The 14,878-nt window shown below is 41.0% G+C and overlaps 1 protein-coding gene across 5 annotated transcripts in view; it reads left to right on the forward strand.

Annotated features, from left to right (window-relative positions):
• RNF213 (ring finger protein 213) overlaps window positions 1-14,878 on the forward strand; it is a 631,031-nt gene that overhangs the window by 229,749 nt on the left and 386,404 nt on the right. For all 5 annotated transcript variants that reach the window (XM_073621071.1, XM_073621073.1, XM_073621072.1 and 2 more), the window contains 2 exons: window positions 3,686-3,869; window positions 14,177-14,350. In XM_073621071.1, coding sequence (XP_073477172.1) covers window positions 3,686-3,869; window positions 14,177-14,350 — 358 coding nt within the window. The remainder of the gene's footprint in view (window positions 1-3,685; window positions 3,870-14,176; window positions 14,351-14,878) is intronic.

The raw sequence follows: 14,878 nt of genomic DNA on the forward strand, positions 1-14,878 counted from the left end.
CAATAAGCGTATATTGATTGGTTTGCGGAAAAGTTATAGTGTCTACAAAATAGGGGATAAATTTATTATTTGTAGACACTATAACTTTTGCGCAAACCAATCAATATATGCTTATTGCGATTTTTTTTAACCAAAAATATGTAGAAGAATACATATTGGTCTAAACTGAGGAGGAAATTTGTTTTTTTGTGTTTTTTTTTTTTTTTTTACATTTTCCTTTTTATTATTATTATTATTTTTTTTTTTTTACTAGTAATGGCAGCAATCTGTGATTTTTAGCGGGACTGGGACATTGCGGCGCACCGATCGGACACATTTGACACTTTTTTTGGGACCAGTGACATATATACAGCGATCAGTACTATAAAAATGCACTGATTACTGTATACATGTCACTGGCAGGGAATTGGTTAACACTAGGGGGCGATCAAGGGGTTAAATGTGTTCACTAGAAACAGACAATTACTCTCAGCTCCCCTGTCAAAATGGGGATCCACCGTGTTTACACTGATAGATCCCCCGTCCTGTGTCTGTGTGGAGTGATCACGGGTGGCCGGCGGACATCGTGCCCACCAGCCACGCGTACGGGCTCCAGGGCCGCCCTGCGGGCCTGCTATGCCTGTTACACGAAACGACCTACAATGACAGTGATTCGCGTAATAGAGCCAACCTGCCGCAGTACAACTGCGGCGGCTGGTCTTTAAGTGGTTAATATACTGCATCCTGCAGTCATACAGTTTACCTGGCACTAATGGAGTCCAGCACAACTCACCTCACCATTTACAGGGCTGCAGGAATGATGAAACAAACTTTCTTGTCATCAGTGTATCATTGTGAGGATTGACATGAGTAATGCTGTATTCCAATATTGAAAGCTCTGTACAACCACAGGTACAGTGCATCTGGAAAGTATTCACAGCTCTTCACTTTTTACACATTTTGTTATGTTACAGCCTTATTCCAAAAATGGATTAAATTCATTATTTTCCTCAAAATTCTACAAACAATACCCCATAATGACACTGTGAAAGAAGTTTGCTTGAAATCTTTGCAAATTTATTAAAAATCAAAAACGAAAAAAATCACATGTACATAAGTATTCACAGCCTTTGCTCAATACTTTGTTGAAGCATCTTTGGCACCAATTACAAGTCTTTTTGAGTATGATGGCACACCCATTTTTGGGCAGTTTCTCACATTCTCCTTTGCAGTACCTCTCAGGCACCATCAGGTTGGATGGGGAGCGTCAGTGTGCAGCCATTTTCAGGTCTCTTCAGAGATGTTCAATCGAGTTCAAGTCTGGGCTTTGGCTAGGCCACTCAAGGACATTCACAGAGTTGTCCCGTAGCCTCTCCTTTTGTTATCTTGGCTGTGTGCTTAGGGTCGTTGTCCTGTTGGAAGATGAATCTGCGCCTCAATCTGAGGTCAAGAGCGCTCTGGAGCAGGTTTTCATCAAGGAAGCAATGTGTCTGTACATTGCTGAATTAATCTTTTCCTCGTCTCCCAGTTTCTGCTGCTAAAAAACATTCCCACAGCATGATGCTGCCACCACCATGCTTCACTAGATAAGGTTACCATGGACATACACAGGCTATCAATGTTATAAGACATATCCTAGAATACAAAAGGTTAGGGAAAAGCTTAAAGAGAGATACAAAAATACTTTACATGGACATCCTCTGGTCTTGATGGTCTGGAGCTGGACAGAGAGCAAACAGCTGGCTCTTTCCCTATTTTATATACATTCTCCACCAATCAACAGATGCCACACATTCATTGGTTCAGAGTTGCCTCAAAGTCTGGTTGGCTACATCTGAAGCCTACTGCTCATCGGTTAACAGTTGCCTCCAATTCTGATTGGTCACATCTGAAGCTTTCCAAAAGTTCATGCTAAGATTTTAAAAGTTCCGTTGCCATTCAGTCATGAGTTAATGAACAATCTCCTTTGATCCCCCAGCCCAAACAGTTCCGACATTAGCATGTTAACGGCCCCTGGTGAGATGGAGCCTTAATGTCTGCAAATACTCTTTGATTCAGCTAACACCTGGGGACCTTCCCTGGTTCCCACGAGAGTACAGGAAAGACTGCATTTCTAAAAAGGTGAGCTGGGCCCTTATTCAATATCATGAAATTAAAACACCTATATACACACATATATATATATATATATATATATATATATATATATATATATATACATACACATACATATACACCTACCCACATATATGTATGCACGCATCCCTACATATACATATACATACATTCAATGGGGCATGGCAATTTTAATTAGAGTCCTTGCAATGGTTCCCTTGGAACGCCTTAATATAAATATGGCTTTCAAAATCTCCATCACATAATTCAGGCCAAAGAGTTCAATCTTTGTTTCATCAGATTAAAGAATTTTGTTTCTCATGGTCTGTGAGTCCTTCAGGTGCCTTTCGGCAAACTCCAGGTGGGCTGTCATGTGCCTTTTACTGAGGAGTGGCTTCCGCTGGCCACTCTGCCATACAGGCCTGATTGGTAGAGTGCTGCAGAGGTGGTTGCTCTTCTGGAAGGTTCTCCTCTCTCCACAGGGTAATGTTGGAGTTCTGTCAGAGTGACCATTGGGTTCTTGGTCACCTCCCTGACTAAGGCCTTTCTCCCTCGGTCGCTCAGTTTGGCCGGGGCGGTCCGCTCTGGGAAGAGTCCTGGTGGTTCCAAACTTCATCCATTCATGGATCTTGGATGATGGGGGCCACTGTGCTCATTAGGACCTTCAATGCTGCAGAATTTTTTCTGTACCCTTTCCCAGATCTGTGCCGCGATACAATCCTGTCTCGGAGGTCTACAGACAATTTCTTGGACGTCATGGCTTGGTCTGTGCACTGTTAACTGTGGGACCTTATATAGACAGGTGTGTGCCTTTCCAAATGATGCTCAATCAACTGAATTTACCAAGGTTGGACTCCAATAAAGTTGTAGAAACATCTCAAGGATGATCAGTGGAAACAGGATGCACCTGAGCTCAATTTTTTGTGCCATGGCAAAGGCTGTGAATACTTGTGCTTTTTTATAAATTTGCAAAGATTTCAAACAAACTTATTTCACGTTGTCATTATGGGGTATTGTTTGTACAATTTTGAGGAAAATAATTATTTTTTTCTTGGGCTGGTGAATCAACCAGTCACCCATCAGATAGAAAGCAGGCTGGAGTCTGTCTGTGTCAGGTGGATTGGCCAAAAGTAACATTTTTGTGGGTTAGACAGACACAAGGGCTCATGTTAATGGGAGTTCATGTCCAACGCTGCATTTTCTATTCGATCATAGCATTTAAATGGAGCTACGTTTAAACAGAAAACACAGGCTTTGACAAGAAGATGCTGCCTTTGACTTGCTTTTCCTCAAAAGCACATTAATAGGATGTGCTGCATCCAAAGACCCGCAAAGCAGGTTAATTGTAGCCTCTGAACTAGATTGTACTGCTCCATTAAAGTCAATGGCAATTTTTTGACCTGCGTTTTGATGTTTGTTTTAAACACACATCAAACACAGAAAAACAATGCCTGTACACATGAGCTTTAAGTCTGACCATTAAATTGCCAAGAGTAAGCCTTGTAACCTGCAATCAGATGTGAAGTTTTACGTGAATCTGTAACTGAAGCTTAACTTTGCTCAATATTTTTTTTCCCTCTTCTTCAAATAGTCTGAGACCAATATTCTTAGTCAGTTAAGTCTGCACAATCTGGGACATTTTGGCCGTTTGGTTTCAAGTGTTATAGAAAATTCTTGGCCAAAGGATAATCAAGGAAAACATGTAAAAGACAGTGATGGAATTTTACAGCACTTGCTAACGTGGCCCGATGCAACGTACATATTTAAACTTTATGGTAAGAGCTACTTTGCTGCAATTAATTAGAATGTATTAGTTACATTTCACCTTAAAATAGTGGTTTTAGTGCACTGTACATTACATTTTTTCCTCAAAACTAAAACCACACTGTTTTAGAACTTCCTTCACACCACAATATTTACTGACTTATAAAAAGATGGTATGTTGGTTTTTGATCCTAAGACCCCAGTGCAATATAGTTCTTGGTATGTGGTATTTGGTGGCAGTAGCAACAAAGGAATAAAATGTCCCTCCTATATACCCTGATTTCTAATCTACAACCTTATGGTTTAAAGCAGTGTTTCTCAACCTTGTTTTAGTCAAGGCACCCCAGCCTAAGGGTTTGTTCACACGTGAGTTCGGGAGATGGTAAAACCACCAAGTACTCCCCCTTTAGCTGCAGCCGCTGGGCTCATGCACATGTTGCGGCTGCAGCAGGAATTGTGCCCCCTCTCACATTCAGCGGGCACTACCACCCCCCCCATACCATGACTTATTCAGGTGAATGGGGCTGCGCTGCAACCGCCCTGCAACCATGCGTCATTTTGCCCAGTTACGGCATGGTGGTTCTGTATTTAAAGGGTTAAAACCTTACCACCTGCCAAATGCCTCTGAAAAACAATCCGAGCATTGATTCTTTTTTCAGAAGAGTGGCAGTCCTTGCTGCTATTGTGCACAAGCCCTAAAAAAAGCAGTCCTGATTGTACAGGATTAGAGGTCAGAATTAATAGTAACGTACAGACATACATACATAAATACACACACACTGAAATAAATATTGGGTAGTTATGGATTCCCCCTATTTATATTTATATATGTATTAACTTGTCTATTCTTATAATTAGCTAGTCTAGCAAAGCTATGATAACGTTAATGGTGATGGTGCAATAATAAGGTTAGCTATTCAAAATAAACACACTGCTTAAATAAACAAGGGTCTTATTTATTTCCCAAGAAAATAGGAATGCTAACATAAAACACCAAAAGAAAATGTTACAGAGCATATGAAACAAAAGAACATCAATGATACTTTACGTATGGTCATCCTCGGTGTTCAGTAGCTTTCATATGGGCTCAATGGCAAAAGGAAGTTCCTCCAGCCGGTCAGAACTTTTAAAGCCCACTCAGACACCACCCACACAGCACCCATTGCCAACCTATCTAGGATTCTGACAAATCAAAATCGATAAGAGGCAGTCCTTCTTAATATATTATTCTTCTGTCCGTCCTCTTGGAATAAAAAACAAACAAAGGCGCCTCTAAGTGCAGAAGGTAAACAATTTTAATACCCCAACTGGGTTAAAAACACTTACAAAATAGGAGTGGTTAACAGGCACATCGTGGGTAAGGCTGCATAGGAGAAGGGGTCACGATCAGAGGAAGCCTTCAGGAGGATGGATGTGGTCACTGTCAGCAGCGGTGTAAAGCACAGGGAGCCGCTGTGAAGCCGGCGTCGTCAGCGTGTGAGGGCTGCGAAGCCGGAAGTGATGTCATCCGATGAGCGGCTCTGTGACCAGCCTGAACCGCAAACGAAGGGCCAGAGAGGGGATGTGATGTCATCAATGAGGGACGCGTTTCGGAACCGTCATTCGTTCCTTTCTCAACCTCGGACTAAACTGATTGCTGGGGAAGATTTATGCAAGCACACTGGCAGTGGATTGGCCGGGGGGCGGGGGCAACAAGGTATAATAACAATAAGACTAGTAAATACATATGAATGTAAGCGAATACCTGCAACAGCATACTAAAAAACAGAACAATGGAGGAAAATGGAATAAAATAAAATAAAATCAAGGATGGTGATAATAAAAGTTTAAAAACGATCTGTATGACGATCAGAGTGCCTAATATCTAGGACTGACAGATCATAAAAAGTGCATGCACATAACAGATAATCAGCAAATGGGTAACATGGGGGGGGGGAGGGTTTCACATGCATGATATTGGTAACATTGAGATATCATCATATGAAAGTGTGTAAAATGTGGCATGAAAATGCCCATAGATTCAAATTAAAATAGGGGGGTATGTTAAAATGAAGGAGTAATGGTGATAATAAAACATCTTTTTATTAAAAATTTTTAAAAAATTTTTTAAAAAAGGAGGAGGGGAGCCTAGATAAGTGTGGAAAGGGAATGTATTGTCAAAGTATGGCACTAACTTCGAAGTCCTCGTTTAACCCCCCAGGGGCCAAAACATTTAATAGGAATATCCAATACATTTCTCTGTGGCATAGTCGTCGGTAGCGTTCGGCTGGGGGGAGATCTTTTGGCATTGCCTCAATTACCCATACTCTAAGGCCGCTAGTGGACTTATCATGGACATGAAGATAGTGTTTGGGGACACTGTGATTATCTAGTCCGCCTTCGATGAAGCGACGATGTTCACCAAACCGTTTCCGTAGTGGCCGGATGGTGCGCCCTACATAAAATAGACCACAGGGACAAGTGAGGCAACATACGACATGGTCAGAGGAACATGTGTGGAAACCCTTAATTGGGTATATTTTGCCTTTAACGTGAAAGTCTTTCAACTCTCCTCCCATGTCTTAACTGAAGACGAAATCTCTTTACTCAGTCGAGGTCTAAATTTTGCTCCAACTGCTGCTCCCAACCCTTTCCTTCTCTTCAAAGACTTGAACAAATTTGTCCGCCTACTTACCCTAAAAAGATTTTTCAATATCCAATCCAATAAACATCGCTTACATGCTGATTCAAACATACTTGAAGTGTCCCACAATACCACTGAGGTCCATACTGACAGTGACCCTTTTTTCATTTTAGAAGAATTATATAATCATCCCTCCACCTTATCCTCTCCCCCCAGCAGATCACGAAAATGATTTTGTGCTGTACACACAACATCTGATAACTTCTCCACCCATTCAAAACACCACTTTTAAACCCACATCGGTCTTCTATCCAACCCAGTCTAAAGGCTCATGTATCGATGCATTTTATCACATCGTTCATGCAGAAATACAGGAACTGTGTAATAATAATAAGAACAAAAATAATAAAAAATTCATTTCCAATCTCACCCATCATGAACAAAGAGCTCTTGACACACTCACCAACAATCTAGAACTGGTTATAAAGAGTGCTGATAAAGGGGGAGGTATAGTGATACAAAATAGAGCTGACTATGTCTCTGAAGCCACCCGACTATTATCTGACACCAATACATATATCAGACTCAATAAAGATCCCTTACCCGTATTCACCATCGAAGCTTCTTCCCTTGTTAAAAAAGCACTGAAGGAAAACATCATCACACAACAAGAGGCCTCTTTTCTAGTTAAAGAAGTACATTTCACTCCTTACTTTTACCACCTGCCCAAGGTGCACAAAGACCTTAAAACACCACCTGGGCGACCGATCGTGGCCTCTATGGATAGCATCAGCAGTGGACTATCACAGTACATAGATCAATTCCTCCAGCCACTGGCCCAATCCCTCCAGTCACATATAAGAGATGGCGTTCATCTGCTGGAAACCTTAACTACCTACTCCTGGGACAAAAACTACCACTGGGCCTCTTTAGATGTTCAATCTCTATATACATCTATACCTCATGAAGTGGGCCTCAATGCCCTACAGTTTTTTCTCTGTCATGACCCCATGCTCAATCCAAGGCAAGCTTCCTTTATTGTTGAGGCCACCTCCTTTTGTCTTACACATAATTATTTTAAATTTGAGGACAACTTCTTTCTGCAGCTACAGGGGACAGCTATGGGGGCGCACTTTGCACCCTCATATGCGAATCTCACTATGGGGCACTGGGAACATCAATATATATGGAACAACAACCCGTTTTTTTCCCATATTGTTTTTTATGGCCGCTATATAGATGACGTGATCATCATTTGGGATGGCAGTGTATCAGTATTCTCAAACTTTGTAACATATTGCAACACCAATAATATGGGCCTCACCTTTACCTCTGTTATTGACCCAAACAAATTAGCTTTATTGGACCTCGAACTTTTTTGGATAGGTAAGGAGATACACGCCAAAAACTTCACCAAACCAACAGCTGGAAATTCCTTCCTCCATTATAAGAGCTGCCACCACCCCCTATGGCTAAACAATGTACCTAAGAGTCAGTTCTGTAGGCTAAACAAGAACTGTACATTGAAGAGTGATTATGACACTGAAGGTCTAATCCTAAAAGAAAAATTTCTTGAAAAGGGATTCCCCGTTGACCTTGTGGATACAGCTTATCAAAAATATAAGAGTAAACCGCCTATTGAACATTCTCATCCACGCCAAAATACTGACAATAGTAATTTACGATTTATTACCCAATTCCATACCCAACATAAACAAATGGAAAATATCGTTAAAAAAAATTGGCCTTTACTACTACAAGACGAACATCTACTTCCTACTCTGCCTAATAGACCTCAATTTGCCTATAGGAAAGCACCTAACATCAAGAGCAAGGTAGCGACCAGTAAACTTAGGGCTAGACCTCCACCTCCGGGTCACCATATGCCCACCTTCCTAGCTATTTCTGGGATGTATCAGTGCCGTAAACCCCTCTGCAAGACCTGTCGGTTTGTGACACATGGTCAGAAAGACTTTCACGTTAAAGGCAAAATATACCCAATTAAGGGTATTTTATGTAGGGCGCACCATCCGGCCACTACGGAAACGGTTTGGTGAACATCGTCGCTTCATCGAAGGCGGACTAGATAATCAGTGTCCCCAAACACTATCTTCATGTCCATGATAAGTCCACTAGCGGCCTTAGAGTATGGGTAATTGAGGCAATGCCAAAAGATCTCCCCCCAGCCGAACGCTACCGACGACTATGCCACAGAGAAATGTATTGGATATTCCTATTAAATGTTTTGGCCCCTGGGGGGTTAAACGAGGACTTCGAAGTTAGTGCCATACTTTGACAATACATTCCCTTTCCACACTTATCTAGGCTCCCCTCCTCCTTTTTTAAAAAATTTTTAAAAAATTTTTAATAAAAAGATGTTTTATTATCACCATTACTCCTTCATTTTAACATACCCCCCTATTTTAATTTGAATCTATGGGCATTTTCATGCCACATTTTACACACTTTCATATGATGATATCTCAATGTTACCAATATCATGCATGTGAAACCTCCCCCCCCCCCCATGTTACCCATTTGCTGATTATCTGTTATGTGCATGCACTTTTTATGATCTGTCAGTCCTAGATATTAGGCACTCTGATCGTCATACAGATCGTTTTTAAACTTTTATTATCACCATCCTTGATTTTATTTTATTTTATTCCATTTTCCTCCATTGTTCTGTTTTTTAGTATGCTGTTGCAGGTATTCGCTTACATTCATATGTATTTACTAGTCTTATTGTTATTATACCTTGTTGCCCCCGCCCCCCGGCCAATCCACTGCCAGTGTGCTTGCATAAATCTTCCCCAGCCATCAGTTTAGTCCGAGGTTGAGAAAGGAACGAATGACGGTTCCGAAACGCGTCCCTCATTGATGACATCACATCCCCTCTCTGGCCCTTCGTTTGCGGTTCAGGCTGGTCACAGAGCCGCTCATCGGATGACATCACTTCCGGCTTCGCAGCCCTCACACGCTGACGACGCCGGCTTCACAGCGGCTCCCTGTGCTTTACACCGCTGCTGACAGTGACCACATCCATCCTCCTGAAGGCTTCCTCTGATCGTGACCCCTTCTCCTATGCAGCCTTACCCACGATGTGCCTGTTAACCACTCCTATTTTGTAAGTGTTTTTAACCCAGTTGGGGTATTAAAATTGTTTACCTTCTGCACTTAGAGGCGCCTTTGTTTGTTTTTTATGTCATTTTAGACCCTGCTTCAAGTCTTTTAAAGTTGCAGCCCTTTTTGCTGAAGATTACCATCCTCTCATCCCTATCCACCAACATTTCTCCTGCTCATTTTGGACTGCCGATCCTTTATAGAGACATTATTTGGACTACAATAGTCCTGTGCGCCCTAGACCACTTTTTATTCTGTCCTCTTGGAAGCATGCTGTAGTGACCACTAGGGGCAGCATTTGTCCATGAATCACTGCTATTTGATCTTCTGTAACTCAGGCCATCAGTCATCTTAGCAGTAGTTGCTTTTTGAAGCTTTGTTTGCAGTCATGATAAACAGGCACTTCAATCTTTATTACACCAGGTGGTTTGGAGCCAAGCTCTACTCCCATACTCCCCCGCCAGGGGGCATGACTCTTTCAGATGAAGGTTCTGATATGCATTCTTTAGTTACAAAGCCCTGATGGATAAACCTGCTGTGACAGCTTTCCATGCTGCCCCCCAACAGTGTCGAGGTTGGTGTAATCAGATATCATAGTTCAGACACATCTTATATTAGGGCAAAAACACATAAACTCACGTACGTACATACATACATATATATATATATATATACAGTGTATATATATATATATATATATACACACACACACACAAACACACATATTATATATAGCCTTTTTAGCCACTTCAATACAAGACACTTTTATCCCCTTCCTCCCAGGCCAATTTCCAGCCTTAAGCGCTGTTGTACTTTTGAATAATAATTGCGCAGTCATGCAGCACTGTACCCAAATTAAATTTGTACCCTTTTTGTTTGCACAACTAGAGCTTTCTTTTGTTGGTATTCAATCACTGCTGGGTTTTTTTACTTTTTGCTGCATAAATGAAAAAAGACAGGACATTTTGAAAAAACAAATGTGTTTTCTTAGTTTCTGTTATACAATTTTGCAAATAAATAATTGTTCTACATAAGCTTAGGCCAAAATGTATTCTGCTACATTTCTTTGGTGAAAATAACTCAAATTAGTGTATATTATTTAGTCCATAGAAAAGTTATAGCGTCCACAATCTATGGTATACATCTGAATTGATCAATACTGATGTACTGATGGCCTATCATTTCTCGAGGCCCTAAAATGCCAAAATAGTACAAATACCCCCCAAATGACCTCTTTTTAGAAAGTAGAAAGTCCAAGGTGTGGTACGTTGTTTTTGAAGTTGTAATTTTTTTGTCCTAATGTTTGGGAAAATGTAACAAATAAAAAAAAAAAAAAAAAAACACAATTTCTTTTTTTTTTTTTTTTACATACTGTCACCAGTGCAGTACACATTATCATATAACTGGTGTGGCGGTGACCAGGGACACTGACTGGTGACAGTACAAAAATTTATTTATTTATTTTTTTTAACCTTTTTTCTTTTTTTTTAAATGATATATTTTTTTTTTTTAGCCACACTGTAACCAAAGCAAAGTAATGTTACCATGATAACATTGTACTACTCTGGGGAAGTGATCAGGATTTTTCTTATTACACATTATGATAGCTTATAGCCGTGAATTTAATTGCTATCAGTAAGCATTTTACTGAATGAGAATGATTCATTCAGTTTATTTTGTTGCGATTGGCCAGAGCTAATCACAGGGTACAGATGGGCTGTGATTGGCCCTGTCTGTATGTTGTGATCACATTGCCCAATTACAGCTAGCAACACAATTGTACACAATGGATGGCATGAAAGGAAGCCATCCATTGTTTAAAACTGTCATGTGTTCTACTGTGATTGGCACAGCAGTCACATGGTACCGGCAGCGAGTCAGTACCCTGATCAGTCATTGGCTGTGCCCGTGACAGATCACACCACAGCACGATCTGGGAGGACGTCATATGATGTCCACCCAGATAAAAGTCCCACCCGGCCGTCATTATGCTAAAGAACGGGGGCGAAAACTGGTTAAAAATGCAGATTTACAGTACCTGCACTCGTACTGCCAGGTAAACTGTTTGTTTAGTACTGCTCTGTGGGGGAATGTGGATTAGGTCAGGACTCAGGAAGATGCCTATACCTTCCATTGTTCTGCCCATCCCTTGATCGAGTATCCACTGTGCTATCTATACAGGGCTGAGACTGGCAGAGCTCTGAACTGTAAATGGGCACAGTGGAAGCTTGATAGCCCTTCTCAACCAGTATGCCACAACACCTCTGGTTAAGCCCTGGTTCCCACCAGTGCAACTTTGAAGTTTCGCTACTTCTTTTTTTTTTTAAAGGTGTTTATTTTCATTTTTATATAACAAAAGAAAGACAAAATCAAATAAAATAATAAAGGAAAAAACAATACAGACTGATCTACGTACATGTATGTCATAGACAGTAGATTAATGCTGATATAACGAAGTTTCACTACTTCAGTGTGACTTCAAAGCTGACTATCAATGCGATTTCCAGTGCAGCTTGTTGACATCTGTGCATCTTCATTTAACAGATGTCAGTACAAGTTGCACTGAAATAGCACAGGAACCTATTTTCAAGGTCACTGTGACTGAGTCGCAACGATTTGAATGGTTCCATTGCCTCAAATGGGGCGTGAATTGTGACTTTAAACTACTGTCAAGTCGCATGACAAGTCGCATTGGTGTGAACCAGGCTTAAGAATGTCTGTCTGGTTTTAAGCTTATTTAAACCCAAGAACAAAATATGGTATTTTGCAGTTCAGCAGTCCTTCGGTTAGATTCACATTGTTGCGCTGTTTTAACGCGCACACGGTAATGTGCAGAATGCCTAGAGTCTTAACCACTTAACCCTGGGTTGAAGTCGTAGGACTTTGTCAGGTTTAAGTAGTTGTACTGGGATGATGCCTGCAGCTACAGGTTTCATTTCAGTATCAAAATTTTCAGCAGCTGATACCCTGTAAAGTATAAGTGATTTGGTGACCCATCTCCACCTCCTGCCGCTGCCTTTCCTGGGCTCCCCTGTCCCATCTGGGAGCTCAGGACTGCTCCAGCCACTGGTATCGGCTACATTATACAGAGAGAGAGGAACTGACGTTGTTCTGACCTCTCTGTGACATCACAAACTGCCACTTCTGGTTTCAGTTTTGTGTTTACAGGCCATTACCGGCTTTTACAAGCATCTGATCAAACCGATCTTGGTTTATCAGATACTTTGGAGGCCAGAGGAGAGATCTAGGATCTAATAGACCCCAGATCTCTCCATAAAGTGGACCTGTCATGGGCCATGGTATAGCAAGGGATGTCATTCATCCGATAGCAATAAATAAAATAAATAAAAAAGTTGAGGGGACAGTGTAAAAAAAAAAAAAAGTTTATAAATAAAATAATAATAATAAGTTTAAAGTGCTACAGGAGAATTGGACTAAAGCTACAGGAGAATTGGACAAAGAAACCCTTGGCCAGCCCAGGATAACCCCTCATGCTAGCAGCATGCCTCAGTTTTGTAGCAAAGCAGTACGGAGAGCATGATCATAAACTGAGGGGAGGGGCCTGTGACCCTCAATAGACTTTCTTAGAAAAGTATTTTATGGTGAATAAAAAATTCATGTTTTCTTTCTTGTCCATTGAAGGACACAGTAAATCTATAACTTTTGAGACATCCAAAACCAGTCATACTGATGGGTGGTTAAAACAGCAAACAAATGTTAACTGGCCCCAAAAATAAAGAGAGCTGGGGACTGCCTGGAGTTTAAAGAGCCACCTAAAAAGCCCTTAGTCTTTAACTGGCATCGGAGTAGATGGAAACATTGATCTGGTAGAACTTGGAGAACTTGTAAAATTAGAACAGGTGGCAGCCTTGCAAATCAGTGTTGCTTGATGCCGAAAAGCCTATGAAGCACTCGCAGATCTAGTAAAATGCTCCCCAACTTGGGAAGGGTGGAATGGGACCCAGTCTTTGGTACCATCAGCTTGGATAATGGTTGGTCTGAGCTGCATAGAAATGCTGGAACAAGAACCTGGTGTACTTTTTCGGGGTACATCTGGAATGACAAAAAGGTAATCAATATCTCTATTGAGAGGTTTATGAGGTAGATTCGTATGATCACATGCAAGAATGTTGCAATGGAATGTTGTATGCTATTCTTGCGTTCACTAAATAAAAATGTATGAAACAAAAAAAACAAAAAAAAACTCAATAAATGCTGTATTACATGCTGTTCATACTCACTCAGTCACTATGAGATTAGTTTTCTGTATTCTGCAAAAAACCTGGTTGATCCTGCTGTTCTCTCACTTCTGTCCAAGCGCCCAATTCAGTTAGGGATTTTGCAAAGCAGTTTTGGCAGCTCTGCACATGCTCAGTTTTCACTTTGTGTGTCTATGCTGAGCATTTCTTCCCCATCAAATTTTAGAAGCCTATGTGACTATAGAGTCACACATGTGGGCATATACAGTAGGTCCTTTGTTGGGAAACAGACAGCCTGTCTTTGTACCATGCTATCGGTAACAGGTAGAATCGTATTTTGATAATAGCATTCTGTTAAATTGTTTCATTTCAGGAACAGATAGCAGCATCATATCACAATTTGGAGAGGACATCCAAGAACTGGTGGCTCTTTCGGAATCTGTGTTTCTGGAAGCTGTAAGAAATGTTATAGATGGAGAGGTGCTGTTTAAACATATGGAAAGCATTCTAAATCACAGGAATCAGTTTGTAGCCATCTGTAAACTGAGTAAGTCCTTTAATGCAAGACAAAACAATGTATACTTTACTTGACAAGATGAAGGTAGGGTATGTATAATAGAGTTTTGTGCTTCTACAAATGATCATTGCCTTGTACTCCTCCCCCACTGCCAGGATCAAGGTCAGTGGCCGACTGTCGAATGCCATCTCCATTGCCAATGGCACCAGGCAGGGTTGTCCACTCTCACCCCTCCTTTTTTTCTCACTATGGAACCCTACACAGACTGAGAGAAAACCCAGGTATTAAAGGGATTAACATCAAACATAAGCAATATAAATTGGCTGCCTATGCAGACGACATTCCTACTACTATTACTACTATTCCTCTCCGATCCTATTACCACCATCCCCAACCTCCTTTAGGACTTCTCTTTATTTAAAAAACTGTCCAACTTACAAATCAATTTAGAGAAATCCAAAGCCCTCAACATAACACTTCCAACGGCTACAATCGCTCAGTGTCAACACAATTTTCCTTTTAGCTGGGAGCCCCATGAAATAACCTACTTAAGCATTA

The sequence above is a fragment of the Aquarana catesbeiana genome, linkage group LG03 (genome assembly GCF_042186555.1).
Source record: "Aquarana catesbeiana isolate 2022-GZ linkage group LG03, ASM4218655v1, whole genome shotgun sequence".
Taxonomy (NCBI): domain Eukaryota; kingdom Metazoa; phylum Chordata; class Amphibia; order Anura; family Ranidae; genus Aquarana; species Aquarana catesbeiana.